General features: G+C 38.8%; 1 protein-coding gene across 6 annotated transcripts in view; it reads left to right on the plus strand.

Moving 5' to 3' along the window:
- Positions 1-27030, plus strand: part of TRPM3 (transient receptor potential cation channel subfamily M member 3) — a 592300-nt gene that overhangs the window by 459215 nt on the left and 106055 nt on the right. For all 6 annotated transcript variants that reach the window (XM_037903066.2, XM_043547000.1, XM_043546999.1 and 3 more), the window contains exons 7-8: positions 4198-4372; positions 20820-20943. In XM_037903066.2, the coding sequence (XP_037758994.2) occupies positions 4198-4372; positions 20820-20943 (299 nt within the window). The remainder of the gene's footprint in view (positions 1-4197; positions 4373-20819; positions 20944-27030) is intronic.

Consider the following 27030-nt stretch of genomic DNA (forward strand, 5'->3'; position numbering starts at 1 on the left):
TTTGATAAAGCAAAAGGAGAATTTATAAAACATCCATAATAAAGCCCACAAATAACAGGTTTGTGTTTAAATCTTTTCCTAGATGCAGGATGTTGCACAAAGGAACCTGCAGGGTCAATTGTGAAAGTTAGGTTTTAATCTCTGTCATGCATATTTGGTATAGGACAGAATTAAAGTTAACAGGAAAGTCTAAAATTTATGAGTCTCATCTCTTTAAATGCCAAAGGAAAGGAAACAATAATATCACCTAGATTACTACTTTAATTAGGAATGTTGGGTTTTTTAACCTAAAGTTGTTTAATCGGATATTCTTGCTGGAAGTGTTTTCACAATCGGGGAAAGTAAACAATGCCATCTGACTAATCACAGTGAAACCCAGCTTGGACACTTGCAGAAAACTGTTGTATATCAGTCAATAGAGATTTAAAGAAATACACATTTGCTGAATACTTTTGAATAACAAACTCATGAGCCAAAAAGAGCTTAAGTTCTTCAGATAAACTATTTGTTGAAAATTATTTGCTCAACTGTAAATAATAATCATCATAATTCAAAAGGTTAAAATTAGCAGATTGATGGATATCCAGAATAACCCACCAAAACTGATCAATCCTTCCTGCAGGGTGAAGGAAGATGCACAAATCTGTTTGAAGGCTTTATTGTCTAGTGTTCCTCCTAACCAAATTGTGAACTTTTGCTTTCTTTCACATTTGAGAAAATAAGTTTTCCTCTTGTGGAATCCAACCTCAGAGTGAAAGCAGTGTTGTTCCAATGTTACTGCATTCTAATTGGAGACAGAAGGAACGGATAGCTCAGTGGTTTGAGCATTGGCCTGCTAAACCCAGGGTTGTGAGTTCAATCCTTGAGGGGGCCATTTAGGGATCTGGGGCAAAAATTGGGGATTGGTCCCGCTTTGAGCAGGGGCTTGGACTAGATGACCTCCTGAGGTCCCTTCCAACCCTGATATTCTATGATTCTATGATACAATAAGCATTTGATTCAAAAGACTGGTATATGTTTGAGTATTGTTACACAGCCACTATAAGAAATGTCTCCTAGTTCACATTATGCACTCCTTAAAATGCATCGTATTGACCCCATTCAGTGAAAGAGATCAGCTAAATATTCTCCTCATGCATACTCTGCTGTTCAGAATGATATGTTTCCATTTATATGCAACTGTCCTGAGCCACATGAAATGTTCCTTTGCAGTGTACATAATTACCACAAATGTTGTTCCTTTGCAGTGTTCATAGTTGTAGTAACTCTGATTTCTCTGGAATTATCCATCCTTTAAGTTTAATGTTACTCAACATTAGTAAGTAAGAGGTCTTTAGATATCTACTGTACCTTTTCTCCATGACTGGAAGGTCATTTTCCAGCTGGAGAGGTCTATGCTCCAGAAAAAGAATGTTGGTGCAAGATTCCAATAAATTATTTACACGTTGATCATGATTTTTTATATCTGCCTTGTCATTCACATCTAGAGCAAAAAGGAATGAGGAAAAGGCAGCTGAGGTGGATTCTTGCTCAAGAATCAAGGAATTAATTTCTTGAGAAAGTAATTGTAGAGGAAGGACTACATAAAACATTAGCCATATACTATACTATAAGAAGAAAATAATGTAAATAAGCAGAAGAGAACACTGATCCTTTCAACTTTCAGAAAGCTTGACATTGCTCTATTAATTGGAAGTCTAGAAGTTGAATCCAAAAACAGTAGCATTAACAACCTTCCTTTTAATTTGGTGAGAGAATTTTAACAAGGTTCTCTAATAGCACCTGTGAAGATGTCCAGTGATTAAGTGGGAATGCTGTTCACTGGGAAATATACTGTGCAGTGTGCCTTCTTATTCGTGCTGTTTTGTTGACAGTCAATTGCTGTAGTACATGAACAATTTTCTTGAATTAGAAATCACTTGTAAATAATATGTCTGTTGTCATCTAGTAGCAATAAAGAATTAGGAATGCTTAGTCAGCCCGTCTTCTGATGTCAGATGTGTACTATTAAATGTATCAAGGTTTCACCAATTCCTCAGCAAGAAAAAATTTCTTCTTTTAGCAGTTTATATTAAAAATGTGTTTTATTCTTAATTTTTTAATTTACTTTTAAGTGGTTTAATATTATACATGATAAAAATAATTGTATTTTTCCAACCATGTGAAAGGCTGTCAAAAATATATTCATTCGTGGCTTAAATCCATTGAAGTGAATGGATGTACACTAGGCATAATTTAGTCCATCATACTTATGTCTTTTTTTTATTCAAAGTTCTTAATCATCCTCTGTCATTCAAATATCATTCTGTTGACCCCCTTCTATAGCCTTACTTACAAGAAATTAACCAACTAATAATGATTATGGTAGAGAAGCAATTGGGGATAGTTTATAATGTACAAAGCAGATGTGGAGCTATTTAGCTGTGTGCTAATCATACTGTTAATCACTTTGCTTGTATATTATACCTTTTCACACATGCTTCATCATTTAGCCTGTTTGTCATTTTAGACTCTAAGTGTTTCAAGGGAGGGACTGGGTCTTCCTGTATGGCATGCACAGCACCTACTGTGTTTTGGGTGCTACTGTAATATAAATAAAACAGTAATAATAATTTCAAGCAAGTTTTTGTTTATAACTATATTATATCTATTTAAATAGTTATAAAGCACAATAGGCATGACATCTCCTTTAAATGATAAATGTTAGTAATAATAAGGCGCATGGATTGACAGTAGATTATGGCTTTAGTTAAGTACACTGAAGATGTCCTCAGAGATGGTAGGACAGCATTTGTATTTGCTGAAATAGATAAAGATAAAGTCAGATAAAGTTTTAGTCTGCATTTATGCATGTAAAGTGGCTGGGCTCCCTGGTCAGACTACTTCTCCCATGATGCACCATGGTCTCTACTCTAGGAGGTGGGAGGTGATACATCATGGGGTTCCCTGGCCATCATGGGAGTCCCTGGCCTTGGTGAATCATAGGAAAGGTAATCTGGCAAGGGAGCCTGGCCAGTCGAAGAAAATGGGGTCATGAGTCAACTGAACTACAACTCTCCTGGTGCTCTGTGGAAGTATTTCCCGATCGAAATATTTCAGTTTGTGGGCATTTGGTTTTTTGATTAAAAATCCAAATTTTCCACAGAAAAAGAACGCTTTTCAAAAAAAAAAATCTCCCTGGTTTTTCATCAAAAAGCAGTTTTGACAGGAAATTTTCAGCCCTCTGTTATATACCCCATTTCAGATATCACCAGCCTCCATTGGTTAAGAAGGCACAAGCAGTACAAGTTGTACAAATAAAGAACCTTTTGTTAATGATATAACACACACAACTATTTTTTCACTCAGGTGAGTCTGGTCAAACCACATCAGTCTCCTGACTGAATATAAATGTTGCCTCTTTTGCAGAGGAATCCTATCTAATTGCATTACAAATGTTGAGAATGAGGTCATATTACTTCTGTATTTGGTTGACTGCTACTGGAGTATTGTTTCCAGTTATGGTGTCCACACTTCAAGAAGGACATTGAAAAGCAGGGGTTCAAAGAAGAGACAGGAGAATGATTAAAGGATTGGAAAGCATGCTTGGCAGTGAGAGATTCAAGTTGCTCAATCTGTTTAGTTTAGCAAAGAGAAGGTTATGGGGTGACTTGATCATAGTCTGTAAATACCTACATGGGAAACAGGAATTTGATAAAAGAGGGTTCATCAGTCTAGCAGACTAAGGTATCAGAAGATCCTTTAAGCTGGAAGTTGAAACTAGAAAAATTCTGACTAGAAATAAGGTACCTTCTTTTTTTTTTTTTTTAAACAGTGAGAGTCATTAACCATTGGAACAACTTTTGGTAGATTCTCCATCAGTGAGAATTTTTAAACAAAGATTAGATGATTTTCGAAAACATCTGTTCTAGTTCAAACTGGAATTAACTCAGGGAAGTCCGATGGCACATGTTATACAGCCCGTCAGAGTAGATGACCACAGTTGTCCCTCCTGACCTTAAAATCTATGAACCTATGAATCTCTTAACACCATTTCTTGTAAGAGACCAATATATAGTTAGTATGCAGTAATTTCAGCTTGTTTTTTCTTTCTTTTGTTGTGTTTTTATTTGGTTTGCTGGCTTTGCGGTTTTGTTTGTTTTTGGTTTTGGGGGTTTTTTCTTTTCTTTTTTTCCCCTTTTCTTTCTTTTACTCCAGGAATTGGGCAAGGGGTTCCAGTGGTGGCACTTATTGTGGAAGGAGGGCCCAATGTTATCTCTATTGTCTTGGAGTACCTACGAGACACTCCGCCTGTTCCCGTTGTGGTGTGTGATGGCAGCGGCCGGGCGTCTGACATCCTTGCATTTGGTCACAAATATTCAGAAGAAGGAGGGTGAGTCATTTGCTAGGAAACATTCATGAAACAAAATAATTCTTAATGTGCATGGCAATTTTTTTTGGTGCTAATATGGAGGCTGGGAAACTATTAGCAACATAACAGTATCAAATACTTCCTCAAGTCACACTTTCTAGCACTGGTTAGAGTACTGCTTAAGGATATTAAGATATTCAGTGCAAAAGCTGTCTGGCTCCTAGATGGGGAAAACTGATGCAAGATGGTAGAAACCCTGAAGAATTGTATTGGCAGGTCTACGACTGGGATAAATCCTAGCTATATAACATGAGCAGCTGCATATAGGCATACACACTATAATGAAAGTCTGGCATCAGCAACATCTTACCATTGCAGGTCAGGATGTCAAACAAGGGACTGGCTCAGTGGGCACCATGAAATATATGCTCACTGCAATCAGAGCTGTCTTATGCATACTATAAATGGTGGTATACTGTCTACTAACTCTAGCTTTTGGCACAGCCCTGCCCTTTAAATAATCATAATTGTTCACATTGGCCAAGTGTATCTGCTTCTTTCTGTACTCTGTAAAGGAATTCCATCTGTCCACCTGTATTCATGCACTGCTGCTTTTGCAGTGGTTTTAGCGTGTCTTCCACCTTTTCTTGCGCTAACTTGAGGCGAGGCAAGGCAAGAACAGTATTTAGATCACGGTTTAGATATTGTAAACATATTTTTGGCTGAATTGGGATCTACGTGTGCTTTTATTAATCCCAAGTGTGTCTAATGATTAAGTGCATACATTTTTAATGTGTTCTTTTCCTCTAATGGTGACTAATCTGTATGAAATCATATTGGCAAAATTAAGTCTGAGGACTTAATGCCTAGCAATAAAAACACCCTCTCATTGTAAAACTTAAAGGGCTAATTCATGGTTTGCCTCTACAGTTCCTTTATACTGTTTTAAGGTGGTTCAGATCCGGGGTTCTTCTTGGGCTGGCGTGTGTGTATATGTATGTGTGAAAAATGCACATCAGTAACAGATTTATAAAATGAGAGAATATGTATAAATAATACACACTGTAGACTTTAAACACATGTAAAATGTGCTTTAATAGTAAATATAATTATCAGGAACTTTTTTTTTTACGTTTAAAAATGTTCTAATGGGGAATGAAGGATCAAAGAATGAGTGACATTTTTATTAGTCTATTTTCATTACAAATGTTGAACAATTTCTATCATGGTCATTTAAATTCAGACTTAATTTGATGTGGTCATGTCCTAGTACCAAAAAGTGTCCCTTCTGCACCAGTTTAAAGCAACGATATTCGGTGATCAGTTCTCTGTTTTTGTTTTTGTTTTTGTTTTTTTTTGGGGGGGGGGTTAATCTTCAAATTGTGATAATTCTACTGTATGTTCAAAATAATATGGATATGCAAGATTTTAAATTGGCTAGAATTATTTGTTTAATTTTTCTTTTGGTTGTGTTTCATAATGAGGCTCACCCTAAGAATACAGGTGCTACAGAAAGTAGATCAGGCAGATATTTTCAAAAGCACTCAGAGTTGGCCTATCTCTGTTCCCTCAAAGCCATGTTAAAACTTCCACTGGAGCTCAATGGAAGCAAATTCAGTCCAGTGCAGAGGACTTTTGAAAATCCCACCTAAGTCATTATTATTAATGATTATGATGCCCTTTTTTAAAGGCTGGTGAAATTCCCTGTGCCACATTTAAAAGCTATTGATCACAGAAACATGTGTTAGCAAAGTTCTAGAAATTACAGATGGAAAAGACCAATCAGACCATCTACTCCAGGGGCAGGCAACCTATGGCACGCTTGCTGAAGGCGGCATGCAAGCCGATTTTCAGTGGCACTCACGCTGCCTGGGTCCTGGCCACTGGTCCTGTGGGGGGGCTCTGCATTTTAATTTAATTTTTAAATGAAGCTTCTTAAACATTTTAAAAACCTTATTAACTTTACATACAACAATAGTTTAGTTATATATTATAGACTTATAGAAAGAGACCTTTAAAAACGTTAAAATGTATTACTGGCATGTGAAACCTTAAATTAGAGTGTTTATTGCAGCCTGGCATGGTGCACAGTTGAAAGGCTGTGACATGATTTACTGTAGTGTATATTATCCTGTCTGACATTTGGGTATGGTTCAAAAGAGATTGTCATGTGAGGCAGAAGTATGCCAAAGCCTCTCATATGTCTCTATTGGGTCAGCCAGAGCAAAGAAAGGAGCTGTTCTTTGAGAATTATTTTCCAGGGTATTATAGGAATAATTAAAATGCAGATTGCTAAAGGCAATTAAAGTTAAGCATTTTAATTGTTTCAGGTGCCTTGTCTAGATGGATCCAATACATCTTATGATCATCTTTCCTGGGGGAATATATACATAAAGCCCAGGCTCCTGCTTGCTACTGATGCCTATTTCATGTCTGACTAGGGTTGCCAATCCTCCAGGAGTGTCCTGGAGTATCCAGGAATTAAAGATTAAGCTAATTAAAGATTGTCATGTGATGAAACCTCCAGGAATATATCCAACCAGAACTGGCAACCCTATATCTGACAAATTTAGGTGGGAATGGTAATAGACTTAATGTCCTTTAGGAATCATGCAGACAAAAGATTAATGTATGTTTCATCCTAAACTTGGGTGAAGGTTTACTTCATGCTGGAACGATATATGGATGTGCACCATGGGAGTTAGGCACCTAAATGTCTTTGAGAATCTGGGTCTTGTTGCCTTATCCTGAAGTCAAATGGGGTGGAGAATAAAATGGAATGGAAAACCGGACCCTTGATCTATACTGGAATATGGTTTGAATGGAACACTTTGTTTAGCCAGAATCAATCAGAACACTTTGTTTAGCCATATGCAATACTTTGTGAATAAAAAATATTTTTCTTACGCAGATCATTGCCATGATGAATAAGATATATGTAATTCACATTATGTCTTACACTTTTGGGATGAAATTTCCCCTCATGTGGAGGATCAGCACAAGACCAATGTACTATATAAGTCCCACTTAAGTACTCCAACTAGGACTTACATTTTGCATATATCTTGTGTTGGCCCTCTGCATAGGAGTGAATCTGATCCTTTATTGATACCAAAATATTGTCTATTGTCAATCTTGACAGAGACTTTTAATGAAATCATTTCTTCCAGTCTCTCATTTTTACTACTAGCTCTATTATTACTATTTTTAAAAATTAGTTGAAGAGTTCAGTTGTTTAGCAGGGAGTGCATTGAACCTCACAGAAGTCTTGAACACAGGAGTAAGATCAGATTTCATTTCCATGAGATGATGCGTTTAGCAGCATTCTGGGTATGATACTTATAATCTGTATATGGAATATCAGTAACTGCTATATATGAGGTTTTCCTGGTAATAGCAATAGAGAATCATAACTACAACAATTGTGACTCACCTTCACCTTTTTATACTGCTATTAGATCAATATTGTCCCTAAGGCAGAGTCCACCCCACGTCCGCAAAATAGGAAAAAATAAGTGGTACCAGGTAGAACTTTGTGTAATGTGATGTTCTAGGACACGATATCATGTACTGAACACATTAATTTCATACAGTGAAATCCTAGCCCCATTGAAGATAATGGGGAAACTCCCATTGACTTCAGTAGGGCATGATTTCACTCTAAGTGAAAGTTCCAAAACCTGATGACAATTATTTGATGAGCTGGTGAAGATGAAATATCTTCTATTGATATATTTATGAAAGTATCAGTATTAACCTTGCTCCAAGAAAGGTCTGTTTAGGAACATTGAGGCAACTTGCATCTTGTTTTAAAATTGATATTGTAATACAGTACTTTGTTATATAGTTATTGTGTGAACTAGTCCCTTCTAGTTAAGTCAAATAAATTAGACTTGGAAGGATTTGATTTTTTTTTTAAATCTGTAAATGTTGGTAAACTTCCATTTCACCATACACGTAAAAACCAATGAGAAAATATTTCTATTGATCAAAAATGACAGGCAAAGTCAGAAGAATGCTGCTTGAGAACTTAAAGTTTGATTTTAGGATATTTACTTTCTATATTTTGACAAGTGATGTCGACAGTTTGTGTTTTAATGGTTATGTAGTTTTAATTTTTTTGAATTTCAGCATCTACTGTCACTAATTAATTATTGTCTGACATGCACCCCCATTGTATCCCAAAACAGTGATAGGTTAAATTTAAAAATGCTGAACACCTGTAATTTTTCACAACACTGAAAATTTAAAGCAATAAAAAAATTTAAGAGTTTAAAAGTAAACATTGATATTATTCATCAAAAATATAAATAAGTAAAATTAGAATTCTTCCAGACCTGTATATAATTTCCAAAGACATGAAGCAATAAGCAGTAAGCTCTGGATAAAAATACATTAATTTAAGCTGTTGTAGAGAATTATTTTTCTTATTTTTTAAATCTTGCTACTGTATAATATTACCAGTTCTTTCCAGGTCAATATCATTTTACATCTTACTCTCTACTGTAGTAGTAGCTGGGTGAAATTTTTCATCTAAAACTGGTTTTCACCAAACAATGCAAATTTGGGGTGACGGAAATATTCATGGATAGTTTCAATTAAAAAAATCAAAAATCTTTGAATTTTTATTCAAAATGATTTATTGCCAAATTTACTTCACTTTTATTTCATGTAAAAAATTAACATAAAATACTCAAACATCATGAAATATTTTATTTCAGTTAGAACAAAACATTTTGGTTGACCTCAAATGATTTTTTTTATTTCAATTTTTTTATATTACCAGTAATCAAAAAATGAATTATTTGCACATCTCTCGATTGCCATGGCCATGTGATATGTTAGAAAATTAACCATTTTCATAATAATCTGTATGTATTTGAAAGTACTAACTGATATCTTGGAAAAAAGTCATATAATGCTCAGCAAATGATACCTTGCTACTTTTATATTTGGTTATCTGTTGGCATTCACAGGGGAAAGAAAATGTAACGGTGTTGGAGAGAAAATTAGGCTAACTTACAAAAAAGAAGCACCACAAAATGTTGGGTTTATTTTACCTTGGCTCTTATTCTTCTCCCATTAGCATGATTTCTCAGCACTTGGTTCCTATATTTTTTTAAAATGTACAGAAGTGAAATTTGTCAGTCATATAATGTAAACTCTTTAAGAAATATCACACATATTAGACATTTCCTTCCAATGAAGGAGATAGATATGTATAATTGCTGGGATGGAGGATTTCAGTGTTATCCTAGATTCATTGGAAGGTAATGTTTAATGCGTGTGGTGTTTCTTAGAGTTTACATTATATATTACATCTATTAAAATCTATGTCATTTTGAACACATTTGTTCTTAGAGTTTGGAAAGAGGAGGAGTGTTATTGTATGATTGCTCTCTCCATCAAATGACTAGATCTCGGTTGTAAAGAACTATAGAATGGCAACTTCTGTGTGCCTTGTAACCACCATGCCACACAGAAGGAAATTGTGCAACTTGAACAAAGCTAACATTGAAAGGAGACTGGGCTTTCAATCTAAATTAATCTAATGCATCTTGACAGGATTCCCATTTGTACATTCTTGCCATGAAGAACCATCATTTCTGTTTTGTTAAGTGTTTAAAATACTAACATGGACTTGTTAAGGTACTATAAAAATGTTAAAATAGGAACATTGATGAATTTTAGCCCTATTAACCTTAAGATTCCAATGCATTATAGAATTAAATATAGGGATGGCACATTCCTATTTGGATCATTTAGCTTAACCCACCAAACAAGAAGGAACCTATACTACTTTTTCTCTGTAATCTAACATTCCCTTAAAGATACTTAGTGATCATGCCATAATTACTGAACATCACAAGACAAACAGGTCCCTTATCTGGTTGACCTGACCATCAAAATAGTTTTCCTAATACTGAAATTAAATGTATCTTTTTTTTTTAATGTGATCCTACTAGCTGTTATAACACTAGTGTCCAGTGGGAATAATCCTTTTCACTGTCCTTTATACCCTTCATTTATACTTATCATATCACCTCTAAGATCTTGAACTTTTAAAAAACGACACTTACGTTTTTCAGTCTCTCTTTGTGAGCAGTGGAGTCATTTGCAGCAAGGAATGGACAGGGGGATGGATAGACAGGCATTGCCTCCTGTCCTTGCTTCCCAGAAAGCAATCTTTCAAAAGCATTCTGCTAATTTAAGGTGGAACTAGAAGACCTTAAATATCAAATGATACAACAAATTGAATTTTCCAGATCTGACAGTATTGCAGTAACTTTGAAAACCAACTTCAGCTTGTTGATAGCTACATGATAATCATTCCACTTTCAGCATTTGTCCCTAGAACTGTTTTCCAGTCAGAGATGCCAGATCCCAGGCTTCTTGAATCTATTTATTTCATGAGGGGTGATATCTACCTATCTATCTGTCAGTCTGAGGTTTTTCTATAGCTCCATGGTATCTAAGCAATATTTACTTTTGCAGTTGAAAAGAGTGCTTAAAATGAAACTGTTCAGAAACCCAACAATACCACAGGAAACCAGGTCTTGCTATTACCTTCCTCTTTCCCCAGTTTTTCTGAAATGGCACAGCTGAAGTTTTTTGGTGGCTTGCTTGTTTTAGTGCAGTATTGGCGGTGGGAAGGCAAGAAAAGTAAATACAAAAAATACATTAAAATAATATTAATGGTTTGAGTTAAGGCAGTCACTTTTATCTTTCACTTGTGATGCAACACATTGCACTTTAAAGAACTAAAGTATATATGAATGGGAAGTTCACCTACTGTGGTAATGTCTAGGTAAGCCTAACATAATCGGAGGACAGTCTTAACTCAGTTTCTATGCTTTTGTTGCTTAGTCAAACCTTTATATTTGTTTAAATGTTGCTTTTTTTATTTGATTGCTTAACAGTAATAAGATTATTTCAAATGGGGTTTTTTCATATATTGATTATTGGATTATTTGTGCACATAGAATTAAAATTAACCAGAAATAAATGAAATAACAGAATCCTCAATGATCAAGAAAAACAAAACAAAAGACAGACTTTTCCTTAGCAAGGACAGAATAGATAATGAGGTATCTACTAATAATGCTTTGCTCCCAGTTGATTGATTATACATTAATAGAATCTGGGAATTCATCTGTTTAACACATAAAACCCCCCAAAACACCACTCTCAGGTAGAGTAAATGATCAAACCAAAAGAGAGAGGGTAGGAATCCTAAAGAAAATTAGACACAGAAAAGAGTAAAAGGTCCTCAAAGCTGTTCTATGCCTTGTCCCTGAGGCATCATGCAACAACATGACAGATTCTTCAGGGTTCAAACAGGTTGTGAGGAGGCAGTAGGAATATCCATCGAAGATAAGAATCCAGATGATTTAGGGTAAAGACTCAGGTTTGTCCTGCAAGTTATGGGCTGGATTCCCCAATAAGCAGTGCAAAGTGGCATTACACCACTCCTCTAGCCTAGCGTATAAGAAAGACAGGCTTGTCAGGGAAGGGCAGGGGGAGGGCCATGACAGCGCAGTCCTCCAGGCACGTAAGATCCCAGCCCTAACTTGTGCCAGGATCAGGCAGCCCTGAATCAGAGAAACTCAGACAAAGTAGATAATCAAGCCTAAATATCAACCATACAAGACCAACCATGGTTCCTTGACCATATTTTGCAGGGATAGTGGTGGCAGCAGGTCCTCCTTTTGGCAAGTTTTTAGATATTTGGTCCATAGGAGATAATCTATTAGAGACCCAAAACTCCCCTAGGACAACAAAGTATGAACAATTGGGAACAGAGTCAGAGAATATTAACCCATGACAGCACAGAGAGGCTTAAATTAAATTAATGCCTCTTAAGCTTCCACATGGAGGGCTGTATTTTTAGAAGAGGATGCTAATTTGTATATGTGAAACATGCAGTTGTTTGCACTAAGCAGGTAATTCTGCATGCATAATTTCCTGTGATTTTGATGCAGATGCCAGTATAATTACTGTTTTGTACATGCTATTTTTAGCATGTGCATCATAGGTATATATATATATATTTTTTAAATTAACTGATTGTGCAATTCAGTTGTGTCCAGTACAATCAAGGATCCTTGATTTGGGCAGCTGCTAGCACTTCTAGGGTCATAAGGAGGAAATAAGGTTTAGACTTGAACCAAATTATTTCACATTTAACACAAAGCTTATCTGACATTGCTATGTATGCTTTATTAGAAAGAGACAGTTACTAACCCTGCTATTTGTTTCTATTTCTGATATAATTATTTCCAGTTTGCTGCATCACCAAGGCACTGAATAGAAAAATATTGAGACTGACCTTAGGCCTACAAACCTTTCTGATATAAATAGCACATTTATAAGCATAGAAAATTAAGTGACAGATCACATGATAAATGATACAACCAAGCAGTTTGCAAACTGTCATGCTGCAGGAAGACTTGCCTCTCGGTAATTAGACAGCCATCTCATGCCACTGATTTTTAAAAAGAACTCCCATTAGTTTAGTTTAATTCAGAAGTTTGCTTTTAAAAAAAAAATTTATGGCATGATATGTTCTAGATAACTTTAATATAGGAAGGACAAATGAAGTCTACTTTGAAAAATTATGGACCCTACCCTGAGAGCCTTATCCTGTTTTCACTCAGTGCTTACTGAAGCAAATTCCTATTGACTTCGAGGAGTTTGCCTGACAGAAAGTGGTCTACATTCTGAGTAAAAACTTCAGGATTTGTATTTAATTATTTTTAGAAATTGACCATGGTTGGGGTAGACACTAAAAGAGTTTTAGAAAGGTATGCTATATAAGTCCATAGGCCACAGCATCTTATTACAGCTTCTAAATTGTTTCACATACTTCACATCTTTCCCAGTAGGGGTACCAGATTTTTTTAAATCTCTTTAAGGGGTGTTTTTAGCAATATCCACTACACTTTACTACACATTGTTCTCATTATAGGATGGAATAACATGTTTACTAACCCAGCTGAGTTCTGAAATACATTATTAGAATATTAGCTCCTTTCCACACCATTTTAGAGCATAAGACCCTTGTTTTTATTCAGTTTTTACAAAGGCAAAATTCCCTTTGATTTTTGAAAATAGTTTTGCCTGAATAGGGGCTTCAGGGTTTGGCCCTGTATATTTAAGCCACATACTAACTTGCAACAAAAGAACTATGTTCAGCTGCGAACAAAAAGATGTGCTTCAGTGTACTGGAGATTAGCTGGTTTCAGTGGGTACGTAATGAAATGACAGCTGTGCGCTAACAGTGGTGATGCACTGGGTGCAACTCAGACCACCAGGAACGCAGAAAAGTTGCCTCACATTTCCATATGTGGTGGCACTTTACCTCAGATGCTTCCAGGCAATGGCCCAGATTGTGCCTCCAAGATCCTCATGTATACAGAACCCTCAATGTAACGTGCAGCTTTCACCCTTCCCATGTGGAAGGAGGTTCAGCTGCCTCCCCAGCATTATCTCCATCCCCCTTCTTGTGCGGCACCCTTCAGATGGTGCTCCATGGGATTTGGATCTGCATAGAGGGACTAGGCAGGCTGGTATCAGGAATGAGTGGCCACAGAGTGGGTGCAATATAGGTTCACTATATGTAGAGAACAGTTGATATTCCAGTGGTTTGGGCACTTGATCCTGGGTCTCCCACATCCCTGCTAAGTACTTGATTCAGACCAGAGATTTGACCGTGGGTCTCCCATGTCCTAGGTGAGTGTCCTAAGCTTTGGGCTATTGGCTGTTCTGGGGTGACACTTTCTTTCTCTCTGACTTTGATGAGAAATTCCATCCGAGACCTCAGAAAACCTTCCTGATGCAAGTTTTGGTTTTGACAAATCAGCATCTTGCACTTAAAAAACACTTTATGGAAAAATTTCCAACCAGCTCTAATGATGAGATGATTCAAAATCCATTTTGCAGTGATTATTTGCAGCTCCTATTCATTTCTGCACCTCTTTACTCCAGGGGGGAGAATGTGATGCTACAACTTTGCATGACACTCACAAGCTACATGAAATGGGTTTCAGTGTTTGTATATCCCAAACCAATTACCTTAAGCCAGCTTTGACTATTATATACTCTGCTACCTGACTACAATTGCTGCACGGGTTTAAAATCATAAAGCTTTGGTTTTATCTAACATAAAATGGGAGCTGTGAAGATTTTCTGGTTCAGTACTCCGTATTTGATTAACATTGACTTTTACTGAAAATATTCTGACTCATCTAATAAGCTAAAAAAAAAACTATAACATTTTAAATGAGCAAACTGCTTTAGGATAGAGTCTTTCAGATTTCAAAAGATACATTTTCTAAATTACTGAACCCACTAATTTGTAAGGTATTTAAGAATAACTATGTTGCATCCAGAACAAATAATTAATGGTTTCAATTATCAGGCTCTCTGCTGTCAAGAACCTTGGTTGATGTTGCATGCAATATTATTTCATTTTGATGTTAAGGCATTATTTAAGTATTAATATTTGCACTAAGTTAAAAATGGTTCCTTTAAATTTCTAAAACCTTCAACTTGCCAAAAGCAAATCTTGTATATGGCTTCTTGGTTGGATGCAGTCAATGCGGAGTGTGCTTTGAATCTTCCCTTCCTTATTCAGTGACTGTCTACTTCTGGAAAGAATCTGCAAGCAGAGTGTGGGATATAAACAGTTAAACACAATATAAAATATATTTGAGCACAAGCTTTCATGAGCTACAGCTCACTTCATCGGATGCTGCGTGCATCCAATGAAGTGAGCTGTAGCTCACAAAAGCTTTTGCTCAAATAAATTTGTTAATCTCTAAGGTGCCACAAGTACTCCTGTTCTTTTTGCAGATACAGACTAACACGGCTGCTACTCTGAAACCTGGAATTAGGACATTTGGTATTTGTTTATTTTTAATCTACGAAGGTTCCCAGATGTTATGGTTCTGATTTCTTTTGGAATAAACAAATACCTCTAACTGTAAATTTGTTAACATTTATTAATAATTACTGATATGATGGCATTTACTTTCGCACCATCAGCATAAGCATGTGCAACAATGATGAGGTCACTGATTGTTAATGTGGTACTGCTGAATCCTCTCTATAAAGATTCGTAGGGCCAAATCCCACAGTCCTTATTTACTTCTGATTTCAATAGGAGTTTTGTATAAGTAAAGACTAAGTTATTCCAGATATAGTCCATAGGCAATATACTGTGATACAATTAATCATCAGTTGAAACTGTTAGTTAGTTATGACATTTTAGTAATGAATGATGATATTATTCCAATTTGTAAAAGCAGCCTATAGCACTGAGGTAAGTGGAAGACTTGCCGAAGTCAGGACTGCTGTAATAGACTATATTTTTCAGGTGCCAGCTGAGAAATTAACAAATTCAGAAGATGTCAAGATATTCTGTGGTAGTCATCATATCTGAAACCACAGCTTTGATGGCCTAGATAAAATAAGCATGATTATCCGATAACATAATAGAAGGTACCAAGTAATTCTGGATAATACAAATTTTACATAATTGCATGAACTTTGAATGTATTGGTAATGTATTCATATTGGAAGAAATGGATCTTCGGATAGTAGTTGTCCTCCTCATGGAGATTAAGTTTTGGAGAACAATAGGGACAACACATTAGGCCGCTTTGGTTATTTAGAAAAACAGTCTTATGAACACATTTCATATTGACAGGTTTCAGAGTAGCAGCCATGTTAGTCTGTATCCGCAAAAAAAAAAAGGAGTACTTGTGGCACCTTAGAGACTAACAAATTTATTTGAGCATAAGCTTTCGTGACCTACAGCTCACTTCATCGGACGCATGCAGTGGAAAATACAGTAGGATGATTTTATATACACAGAGAACATGAAACAATGGGTGTTACCATCCACACTATAATGAGAGTGATCAGTTAAGTGAGCTGTTACCAGCAGGAGAGAAAAAAAACCTTTTGTAGGGATAATCAAGATGGACCATTTCCAGCAGTTGATAAGAACGTGTGAGGAACAGTAGGGGGAACAAATAAACATGGGGAAATCGTTTTACTTTGTGTAATGACACATCCACTCCCAGTCTTTAGTCAAGTCTAAGTTAATGGTGTCCAGTTTGCAAATTAATTCCAATTCAGCAGTCTCTCTTTGGAGTCTGTTTTTGAAGTTTTTTTGTTGTCATATTGCAACTTTTAGTCTGTAATCGTAGAATCATAGAATATCAGGGTTGGAAGGGACCTCAGGAGGTCATCTAGTTCAACCCCCTGCTCAAAGCAGGACCAATCCCCAACTAAATCATCCCGGCCAGGGCTTTGTCAAGCCTGACCTTAAAAATATCTAAGGAAGGATATTCCACCACTTCCCTAGGTAACGCATTCCAGTGTTTCACCACCCTCCTAGTGAAAAAGTTTTTCCTAATATCCAACCTAAACCTCCCCCACTGCAACTTGAGACCATAATCCTTGTTCTGTCATCTGCTACCACTGAGAACAATCTAGATCCATCCTCTTTGGAACCCCCTTTCAGGTAGTTGAAAGCAGCTATCAAATCCCCCCTCATTCTTCTCTTCCGCAGACTAAACAATCCCAGTTCCCTCAGCCTCTCCTCATAAGTCATGTGTTCCAGGCCCCTAATCATTTTTGTTGTCCTCCGCTGGACTCTTTCCAATTTTTCCACATCCTTCATATAGTGTGGGGCCCAAAACTGGACACAGCACTCCAGATGAGGCCTCACCAATGTCGAATAGAGGAGAATAATCACATCCCTCGATCTGCTGGCATATACATATACATCCCAAAATGCCATTGGCCTTCTTGGCAACAAGGGCACACTGTTGACTCATATCCAGCTTCTCATCCACTGTAACCCCTAGGTCGTTTTCTGCAGAACTGCTGCCGAGCCATTCGGTCCCTAGTCTGTAGCGGTGCATGGGATTCTTCCTTCCTAAGTGCAGGACTCTGCACTTGTCCTTGTTGAACCTCATCAGATTTCTTTTGCCCAATCCTCTAATTTGTCTAGGGCCCTCTGTATCCTATCCCTACCCTCCAGCATATCTACCTCTCCTCCCAGTTTAGTGTCATCTGCAAACTTGTTGAGGGTGCAATCCACACCATCCTCCAGATCATTTGTGAAGATACTGAACAAAACCGGCCCGAGGACCGACCCTTGGGGCACTCCACTTAATACCAGCTGCCAACTAGACATGGAGCCATTGATCACGACCCGTTGAGCCCGACAATCTAGCCAACTTTCTATCCACCTTATAGTCCATTCATCCAGCCCATACTTCCTTAACTTGCTGGCAAGAATACTGTGGGAGACGGAGTCAAAAGCTTTGCTAAAGTCAAGGAACAACACGTCCACCGCTTTCCCCTCATCCACAGAGCCAGTTATCTCGTCATAGAAGGCAATTAGATTAGTCAGGCATGACTTGCCCTTGGTGAATCCATGCTGACTGTTCCTGATCACTTTCCTCTCCTCTAAGTGCTTCAGAATTAATTCCTTGAGGACCTGCTCCATGATTTTTCCAGGCACTGAGGTGAGGCTGACTGGCCTGTAGTTCCTAGGATCCTCCTCCTTCCCTTTTTTAAAGACGGGCACTACGTTAGCCTTTTTCCAGTCGCCCGGGACTTCCCCAGATAGCCATGAGTTTTCAAAGATAATGGCCAATGGCTCTGCAATCACATCCGCCAACTCCTTTAGCACTCTCGGCTGCAGCGCATCCGGCCCCATGGACTTGTGCTCGTCCAGCTTTTCTAAATAGTCCTGAACCACTTCTTTCTCCACAGAGGGCTGGTCACCTCCTCCCTATGCTGTGCTGCCCAGTGCAGTAGTCTGGGAGCTGACCTTGTTTGTGAAGACAGAGGCAAAAAAAGCATTGAGTACATTAGCTTTTTCCACATCCTCTGTCACTAGGTTGCCTCCCTCATTCAGTAAGGGGCCCACACTTTCCTTGACTTTCTTCTTGTTGCTAACATACCTGAAGAAACCCTTCTTGTTACTCTTAACATCTCTTGCTAGCTGCAACTCCAGGTGTGATTTGGCCTTCCTGATTCCACTCCTGCATGCCTGAGCAATATTTTTATACTCTTCCCTGGTCATTTGTCCAGTCTTCCACTTCTTGATCAGCAAGGATTTCACTGTTAAGCCAAGCCGGTCACCTGCCATATTTACTATTCTTTCTACAATCGAGTGACCAGAGAGATTGAAGTGTTCTCCGAGTGGTTTTTAAATGTTATAATTCTTGACATCTGAATTGTGTCCATTTATTCTTTTACATAGAGACTGTCCGGTTTGGCCAATGTACATGGCAGAGGGGCATTGCTGGCACATGATGGCATATATCACATTGGTAGATGTGCAGATGAACGAGCCTCTGATAGTGTGGCTGATGTGATTAGGCCCTATGATGGTGGTCCCTGAATAGATATGTGGACACAGTTGGCAACGGCCTTTGTTGCAAGGATAGGTTCCTGGGTTAGTGTTTTTGTTGGGTGGTGTGTGGTTGCTGGTGAGTATTTGCTTCAGGTTGGGGGGCTGTCTGTAAGCAAGGACTGGCCTGTCTCCCAAGATCTGTGAGAGTCATGGGTCGTCCTTCAGGATAGGTTGTAGATCTTTGATGATGCACTGGAGAGGTTTTAGTTGGGGACTGAAGGTGATGGCTAGTGGCATTCTGTTACTTTCTTTGTTGGGCCCGTCCTGTAGTAGGTAACTTCTGGGTACTCTTCTGGCTCTGTCAATCTGTTTCTTCACTTCAGCAGGTGGGTACTGTAGTTGTAAGAACGCTCGATAGAGATCTTGTAGGTGTTTGTCTCCGTCTGAGGGGTTGGAGCAAATGCAGTTGTATCGTAGAGCTTGGCTGTAGACAATGGATCGTGTGGTGTGGTCTGGATGAAAGCTGGAGGCATGTAGATAACTAGAGCGGTCAGTAGGTTTCCGGTGTAGGGTGGTGTTTTAAGTCTTCCGTACAGATGATTTTACAGTGCCTTTATCTGCCATACAGCAAGTCCTCACTGTGGCTTGATGGTAATTCATTAAAATCCCAGCTAAATGGGTAAATTTTACACTGCACCTTTAAGCCACTCTATCTCAGAGGATTCCAAAGCACTTTGTAAACCTTACACACAGGATACACATGAATTACTCCCTCAGCTACTGAAATGTAAACACCTCCAGCGTAGAATGTGGCTTCTCTTTTAACAGTGAAAGATCCATGCTCTACAAAACACAGTTTAAGACAGGAAGAGAAAAGGAATGCAATTGAATTTGCGAATGGAATGGAGGTAGACATTAGAACTTGGTAAACAGTGGAATCAACACCTTTACTCTGGCAAAAAATGCCAGGAGGACATCCAGTGAAAACAAGTAGTCAATAATTCAGTTTTAAATTTCATCTGAAAGGTGGAGCCTTCAGCAGGAGAACTGACAAATGGTGTTTAAGGATAAACATTTCAGAAGTGTCCCACTGGGACTCCTAAGTCACTTAAGGTTATGTCTATATAGCAATAAAAAACCTATGGCACTGTATCTCCAAGCCCACATGTGTTGGCTCAGGCTGCAGGGTTAAGAACAGCAGTGTAAACGTTCAGGCTCAGGCTGGAGCTCTAAGACCCTCCCCCTTTGTGGGGTCTCACAGCCGGGGCATCAGCCAAAGCCTAAACATCTACACTGCAATTTTATAGCCCTAAACCAGCTGACCAGGGCCACCCATGAGCCATGCTATGGGTCTTTTATTGTAACATAGACATACCCTTGGCGCTTTGGAAATTTTATCCTTATCCTTCGCTTATTGTGGCTACTTACTTGTATCATTACCATGCTCGTTTTGGTTTCATAGATGACAGACTTAACCAGAGCAAAAAAATGGCATTCAATATAATAACATATAAAAACTTACCTTTTAAAATACTGGTTGTAAAATATTAATATTGGGAATTATGGTAGCTGTTTTGGTGTAATTGTATATGGTATGGTATGATTCATTAAATACAACAAAAATATTCACTAAAAACAAAAAATTGGCAAAAAAAGAGAGTCCCCAAAGCACCACCAGCTGACCCCTTCATTGAGCTCTGCGAGCCCATTGGTAGAACTGTGTGTTCAGCTCATCCTGACATCCCAGTCTGCATCAAAGCCAGGCTGTCAACTTGCTTTCATTAAGAAATCCCCCATAGCTGGTAACCTTGAGTGACTTTCTGTTCAGGCGATATCTGGGAATTGAAATCAAATCTCAGAAGTGAGGGACCACTTCACTGTGTTCAGGGCAGCATGTTTTCTCAGCATAACATTGTATGACTCTTTAATAAATCTCTGCCTTTCAGTTCTGTGCAAAAAGATCAAACTTTTAACACACTTTTGTTTTCTCACTCTTACCTCTTTCGCCATTCATTTGACATTGCAATCCTTTTCAATGCAAGTTTTAATGACATGCTTCTGCATTTTCTCTGCTTTTCTGAATTTCAGACTTATCAATGAGTCTTTGAGGGACCAGTTACTAGTTACTATCCAGAAGACTTTTACCTACACTCGAACCCAGGCACAGCACCTCTTCATAATCCTCATGGAGTGCATGAAGAAGAAGGAGCTGGTATGTGAATGGTTTTCTAGATCTGAAATCAGGGACCTGAATGCAGTTCCTCATCATGACTGACATTCTCAAATGTCGCTCAGGGAACTGGGTGTGCAAATCCCCAAGGCAGCTTTGAAAAATCTCTCCCCGTGCATTCATTTCCCTTTGATTCCTGGAATACTTTCTATTGATCTCTAGTCTTATTTACTCATCAACTTAGGTGCTGTATTTACATCATGCATTTTATCTGTTGTATGAGCGCTGAAGTGGCTTCTCTGTTTTTGCTTTGTGAATGGTGTTATGCATATTATCTGATGTCCATAATGTGACTGAAAAAAACGACAAGATGAGCCTGCCAATGTCTTTAATAGATCTTAATCAGAAGAGCACTTGTTGATGCTGTCTTGCCATCCACACCATCTGTACACACACAAAAGTGCCATTCATGCTGATGAGAGCTCTGCTCCCATTAAGGCAGCAAGCTTGGGCTTTTAGCATTTATTCTTGTTGCAAGTCATAACCAAGCAGTAAAGAATTCATACATTCCGTGCCATATATTTCACGCCATGTGGACGGTAATGGGTAAGAGTAACCTGCAGCAAAACAGCAAATGGTGCTGGTATTTGGAATCAATAGCAATGTAGGGCCAATTCCTGCCTTCATTTACACCTGTACAATCCCAATGAAGTCAGTGTCTTTACAGAATGGGCCAAATTATACCCAAACCTTAAACGGTTCACAAAAATGTGTAATGGAAGTGTTGGGTAATCATAAATACAATCACAATAATATTGTGGATGATTTGGTTTGAACGTTACTGATTTAAAGAAGTGACTGTTTTTAAAAATGCACGCTCCTAACCCAGCAGATTTGCTCCCTGTGTATATTCTACCCCTGGCAGAGCCTAACACAGCTAAAAGGAGACCAATGTTACCCCATTTCATGTATCATCAGCCATATAGTTTATTAAATTCCTACCAGTTACACCTGTGCAAACCCACTGAAGAGAAGCACTGCCCAACTGTCAATAAGAACGCAATTTGAAGACATGGGGTTGCACAAGTGCCACTTAGGCTTAATTCAGCCTGTAGAACCTTTATTACAGGTGGTGATGTGTGAGAAGGAGAGAACAGAGCTTGATTCCGAGACTCCAGCTTGAGTGTATAGGGCTGTCCCTTAGAAAAATATTTTTACTTATAAACTGAGCACATTTAATATGGAAATCATTGAGACCATAAATATTGGACCCCATAAGTCCACTTTTACAAAGTAACTTTTCAGAGTAGAACCACGCTTTAAATACTGGGTAAGTTACTAGCCTAAAAACTGCTAAAAACTTGGAGGCAGTGTGGTCTAGTAGATTGAGCACTGGACAGGGACTCAGAGGACTTGAGCTCTGTTCCCAGCTCTGCCCCAGACCTATTGGGAAAGTCACTTTACTGCTCTCTGTCTTGGTTTCTCCATCGTAAAATGGGGCTAATGATGCTTATCTCCTTTGTAAAGTGCTTTCAGATCTACGGATGGAAAGTGAAATATTAGGACTAGGTATTATTATTAGGCATTTAAATGGACTGCATGTACTAAACTCTATTAGCCTTGATTTTTGACAGGCTGGCTGACGTGAGACTTTCATTTTATAACTCAATCCTTCCTCTAAAATCCATTGTAGATTCACATCAGTCCGAATGTATAAATTCCTGCAATTTCAGGTTGCAGACAGTTTGCAATACTTTGCTCAAATCAGCACTTTTGAAAAAGACGGGTACAGTTTGATTTAAAAAAAAAAACATTTATTTTTCTGTAGTTACTAGCAGCTTCATACCCTGCTGAGCCTGCTTATTTCCATTTGAAAATCCGAGCAGGAGTGCTGCCTATGAATACCCATGTAGCAGTGGTTTGCAATTGTGCTGTATAACATTTGTGCTTGTCATCTCATCATTACATTATTGTAGATACTGTACATAAGCTACAACCTTGACGATTAAAGTGTCAGTATTCCACAAATACTTGCCCCCCATTCCCTCCTATTTATGGTTGCCAAGCATTTACCTGCTTGCCAAGCAGAGTTGTCCCATTCCTACAGCAAAACTACAGAGATGCCAACTATAATACATGTAAGTGGAATTGCCAGATCTATCACTGCCTTATTCTGCTGCCCTTTTACTACTGCATCTCCACTTCTGCGAGTAGCACCACTTGCCAATCATTGGCAGAAACAGCTTCCTTAGGAAGACCCAGATCAACTTTGCAGAGCACAAAACCTACAGGCAAGCAGATAATGAAGCTTCTCTGGCAGAAATACTTTAACTCTAACTGGGTGAGGGCCAGTTTTTCCCTGTTGGATCAAAACAGAGCTCTCACTGAAAACATCTATTTTTTGGAGGGAACCATTTGGCCTAAAAAACAAGCACTACTGCACTCACACACACACACACACCAAAAAGGAGAAAGATCACAAAATGAAACAGAATATCAGTGAAGGAGGAAAAAAAGAAATAGGTCAGAAGCAAAAGGGAAAGGCAAGGTCAAAGAGAAGAGAGAGAAGAGACAGGAAAGCCCAAGAAAAGGCAGCATAGATGGTGTAAGAGAAGCCTGCCATAGAAAGAATGGATATAATAAACAGACAGAGAGTAAAAGAGGAGATTTAACACACACATATTCTGAAGGATGATGTACATTTTATGGTATTTCAATTCCTCCTGCATTTTACAGCAGAAGCAAATTTTTGAGTATCCTTTAACAAGTTTATTTTGTGCATTTTACTATGCCTGTGAGAAATGCAGAGATTAAAAGGAACTTCAAACATGAATTAATATAAGGGAATTAGAATTTTTAAAAAATCCCTTAATCCCAGTCACATTGTTTGATGTTAAGTCGCACAGCTTTTATACTGTTTTCTTTCTCATCAACCTGGCAGGCATGGCTTTTCTTTATCAGTATGGGATAATTCCAGAGGCCAAAAGAGGCTGCTGCACATAAAGGCTGCCCCATAGAGCCCTGCTGTAGCTAAGGGCTGTCCTAGACCACACGATGGAGAATTAGGCAACGATGTGATAGGAAAATATCCATCTTTGCATGCCCATGAATACTGTGATACTTCTTTACATCTCTGGGGCCATTTGTGGCACATAGCTGCTTAAATCCTGTCTGCAAGCACTATAAAGGTCAGCTGTACCATCACACACCTCACATCAGTAGAGGCATCCCTGGAATTCTTTGGTGCCTAGTCTTCACGCTGTATTCCCCTCAACTCCTGATTACCCAAATAGCATGAGGGGACAGATAATCAGGAGTTCGGATTATCAAGAGGGCAGGAGCCATTCAGCAGCAGAGTGGCCTACCCTGCAACTGTGGGCTTGTCGTCATAATCCTCGCAGTCCTGGCTGAGGGTCTCTGCTTTGCTCCACTCAAACACTTCCGTGATAACAGGGCTGCAGAGGGCTCCCTCTGCTGCTGCAGGGCTGGTGACACCCAACCCTTGTAGGCACAGAGGGCAGGCTGCAGTCCTGCTGGGGCAGAGCAGAGACCCCTTCCCCTCCAGCCAGGGCTCTGCTCTGCCCTGCTGGGACCACAGGGCTAGGGTGTCGCTGGCCCTGCATCATAGAGCTCTCTGCAGCACCGCTGTCATGGCCCCACTTGCTCACTCCTGTGACAGTGCAGCTGCAGAGGGCTCCCTGCCATGCTGCAGGATGGCCTCCCCTGCGGTTGGAGGCTAGTCCTCCGCCGCCTCCTCATCTCTGCACTATTATCTGAACCTCTGCATTAGCCAAATCCGCTGCAGTGGGCATGTGCCTCATGCTGAGAGACAAGGAAGGGATTCAGTAATGAGGAGGTTCGGATAATAGGGTTTCAGGTAAATGGGAATATACTGTACTCAGTATTAATACATAGATAAATGAGATTAGCAGGAACCCTGAGAACAGCCAGATAGAAAATATGCATAACACATACATAGAAGGAATAAGAAAAGGGGCTACTCCATTACTGTGATACTCAGTGTACCCTTCAGACACTTGTATGCGGCATTTGTTGGTATGCTAAGAACTTCTCTAGCTCTGCCTAGCCTCATGCAAGTCTAGAGTCTCTCAACACTCCTATTGAGGCATCTGTCATAATAGAGAGCAGCCTACTCTGAGTTTTTGAAATCCTCCTAACTAATGTACATACTTCACCAAATTCTCACTCCCCACCCCTTGCTTATATTATAATACTTTTATTACAGTTTATATTATAATAATACTAGTGTGCATTTACAGAAGAGTGGGCATGAACCAGCATTCTGGATCCAAATTCACAATTCAATCTTAATTCTAGTAAAAATGATGGAATCTAAATACTCAGGACTTTGGGAAGGTTCAGATTCAGATCTGGATTTCATACCCTCAAGTATTCAGATCCTGGGTTTTGATAAGACCAAACAGACCATTACAGAGCTAACTATGAAGTTTGGATTCAGGCATTAAATCTGGGATTTTTGTTCAGATCCATTTCTGATTCCCATCACAGATTTCCTTACAGCTATATACCTATGCCACCTCTGAAGTGCTGCAACTGCCTCTCTGGTATGGGAGACAGTTGGAGGCAGGGAGGCAGTTGGCATACAGAGAGATGTTATGATCTTGATTTCAAAACATTGCCATAGTCACTGTAAAACTATACATAACATGCAGTCAAATGCAGTGTAAACAAACTGGAGAAAAATAGATTAACTTTTGTGTCTAATCTTTCAGTTATAGTAATCTAGGGTGTTGCTTTTAACAATGATGGGTTTAAAAAATCTTCAGACAAAATTGTGATTTTTAAGTTAATGACTTCCTTTTAAGACTCTCAGTGTGTCGCACTTTTGCAGAATAATATTGACAGAGGTATTGAATGACTTCAACAATATAGTCCCTTGAGTGGGTGGAGACCTCACCAACCTTGCACAGCCAGCTTTTCTCCCCTGCTGCTCCCCATTTCCACATCTATTCCAGCTCCTTTCCTGCCTGACTTCCTGACTCTATGCTTAAGACAAAACATTGCCTGATAAACTGATTTTAGGTTGGTACTCAAATATTTGTCCAGAACAAACAGCAGGAAGCTATAAGGGCTTGTCCCTTTCAGTGGAGCTCAGAAGTAGCATAAACAGATCACAGTTCCTTTTTTTCACCATTTTTCACTTGGCTAGATGATGTGATGCTTTCTCAGGATGTCCAGGGCTGAGAGTCATCTTGTTACCCCCCTTCCTCCAGCCAGAGAGAGACTTGCTGGTGCTTAGCTAGGTGCCAGCTCCCCAACACTGCCAGTCTGTTAGCTACCCAAGAGGTCTCATCTGGGGCAAGGATAGCCCTCACTTTGTGTTGCAGGTTAACAGCAGGTTCACCTCAGTCCCAGACCCCTTTTGGAGTTCCCCTCTGATATCCAGCCCCTGTTACTGGCTACTGAGAGAAGTACCATGTTTGCCATCCCAAATGGCACAGTGTACATAGCAACTTGTTTGATTTAACTGAGGATCAGCTCTTGTATAACATCGCAGCTCTGAGATATATTTACAGTGAAATCAGTCATGAGTGTATTATCAAAGGGTAAGATTTAAGAGAGAGTGTGTAAGGACAATAATGGAAATAGAAAGGTTATGTATAAAACAAAATCATAACACACTTTCTAGAAACCAAACTTAACATTAACAGGCTAAGCAACAATCTAGAAGCTGTCTGTTCTCACCCAAAGCCTTCCTGCAGCATTTCCAGCCAAGGCTCGTTGGGATCCCATTTTCAAGAAATGTAATCACACTGCCTGATTATGTCCCCAAGTGCCAGATAAAGAAGTGTCCTTTTGCCTTCTCCTTACATATCCCCAAATCCATTTTGTGTCCCTGGAGTCAGGATGACTCTCGATTTATGCTCTGGTGTGGTAACTTCATATGGAAATAGGGGGCTTCTATTGTGTTGGCTTATGGTGCTTAATTTACATTTGAACTGAGGCAGACTGACAAAAATACATCCTTTGTCTGTCAGCAACCTGTTTGTCAACCCTGCCTGGAGTCACACTTCAGGAACATATTTTCTTTATATGTTTTTACATGATATCTGTACATACATTTCACAACAATATTTATAATCAGTG

The sequence above is a fragment of the Chelonia mydas genome, chromosome 5, assembly GCF_015237465.2.
Source record: "Chelonia mydas isolate rCheMyd1 chromosome 5, rCheMyd1.pri.v2, whole genome shotgun sequence".
Lineage (NCBI taxonomy): Eukaryota > Metazoa > Chordata > Testudines > Cheloniidae > Chelonia > Chelonia mydas.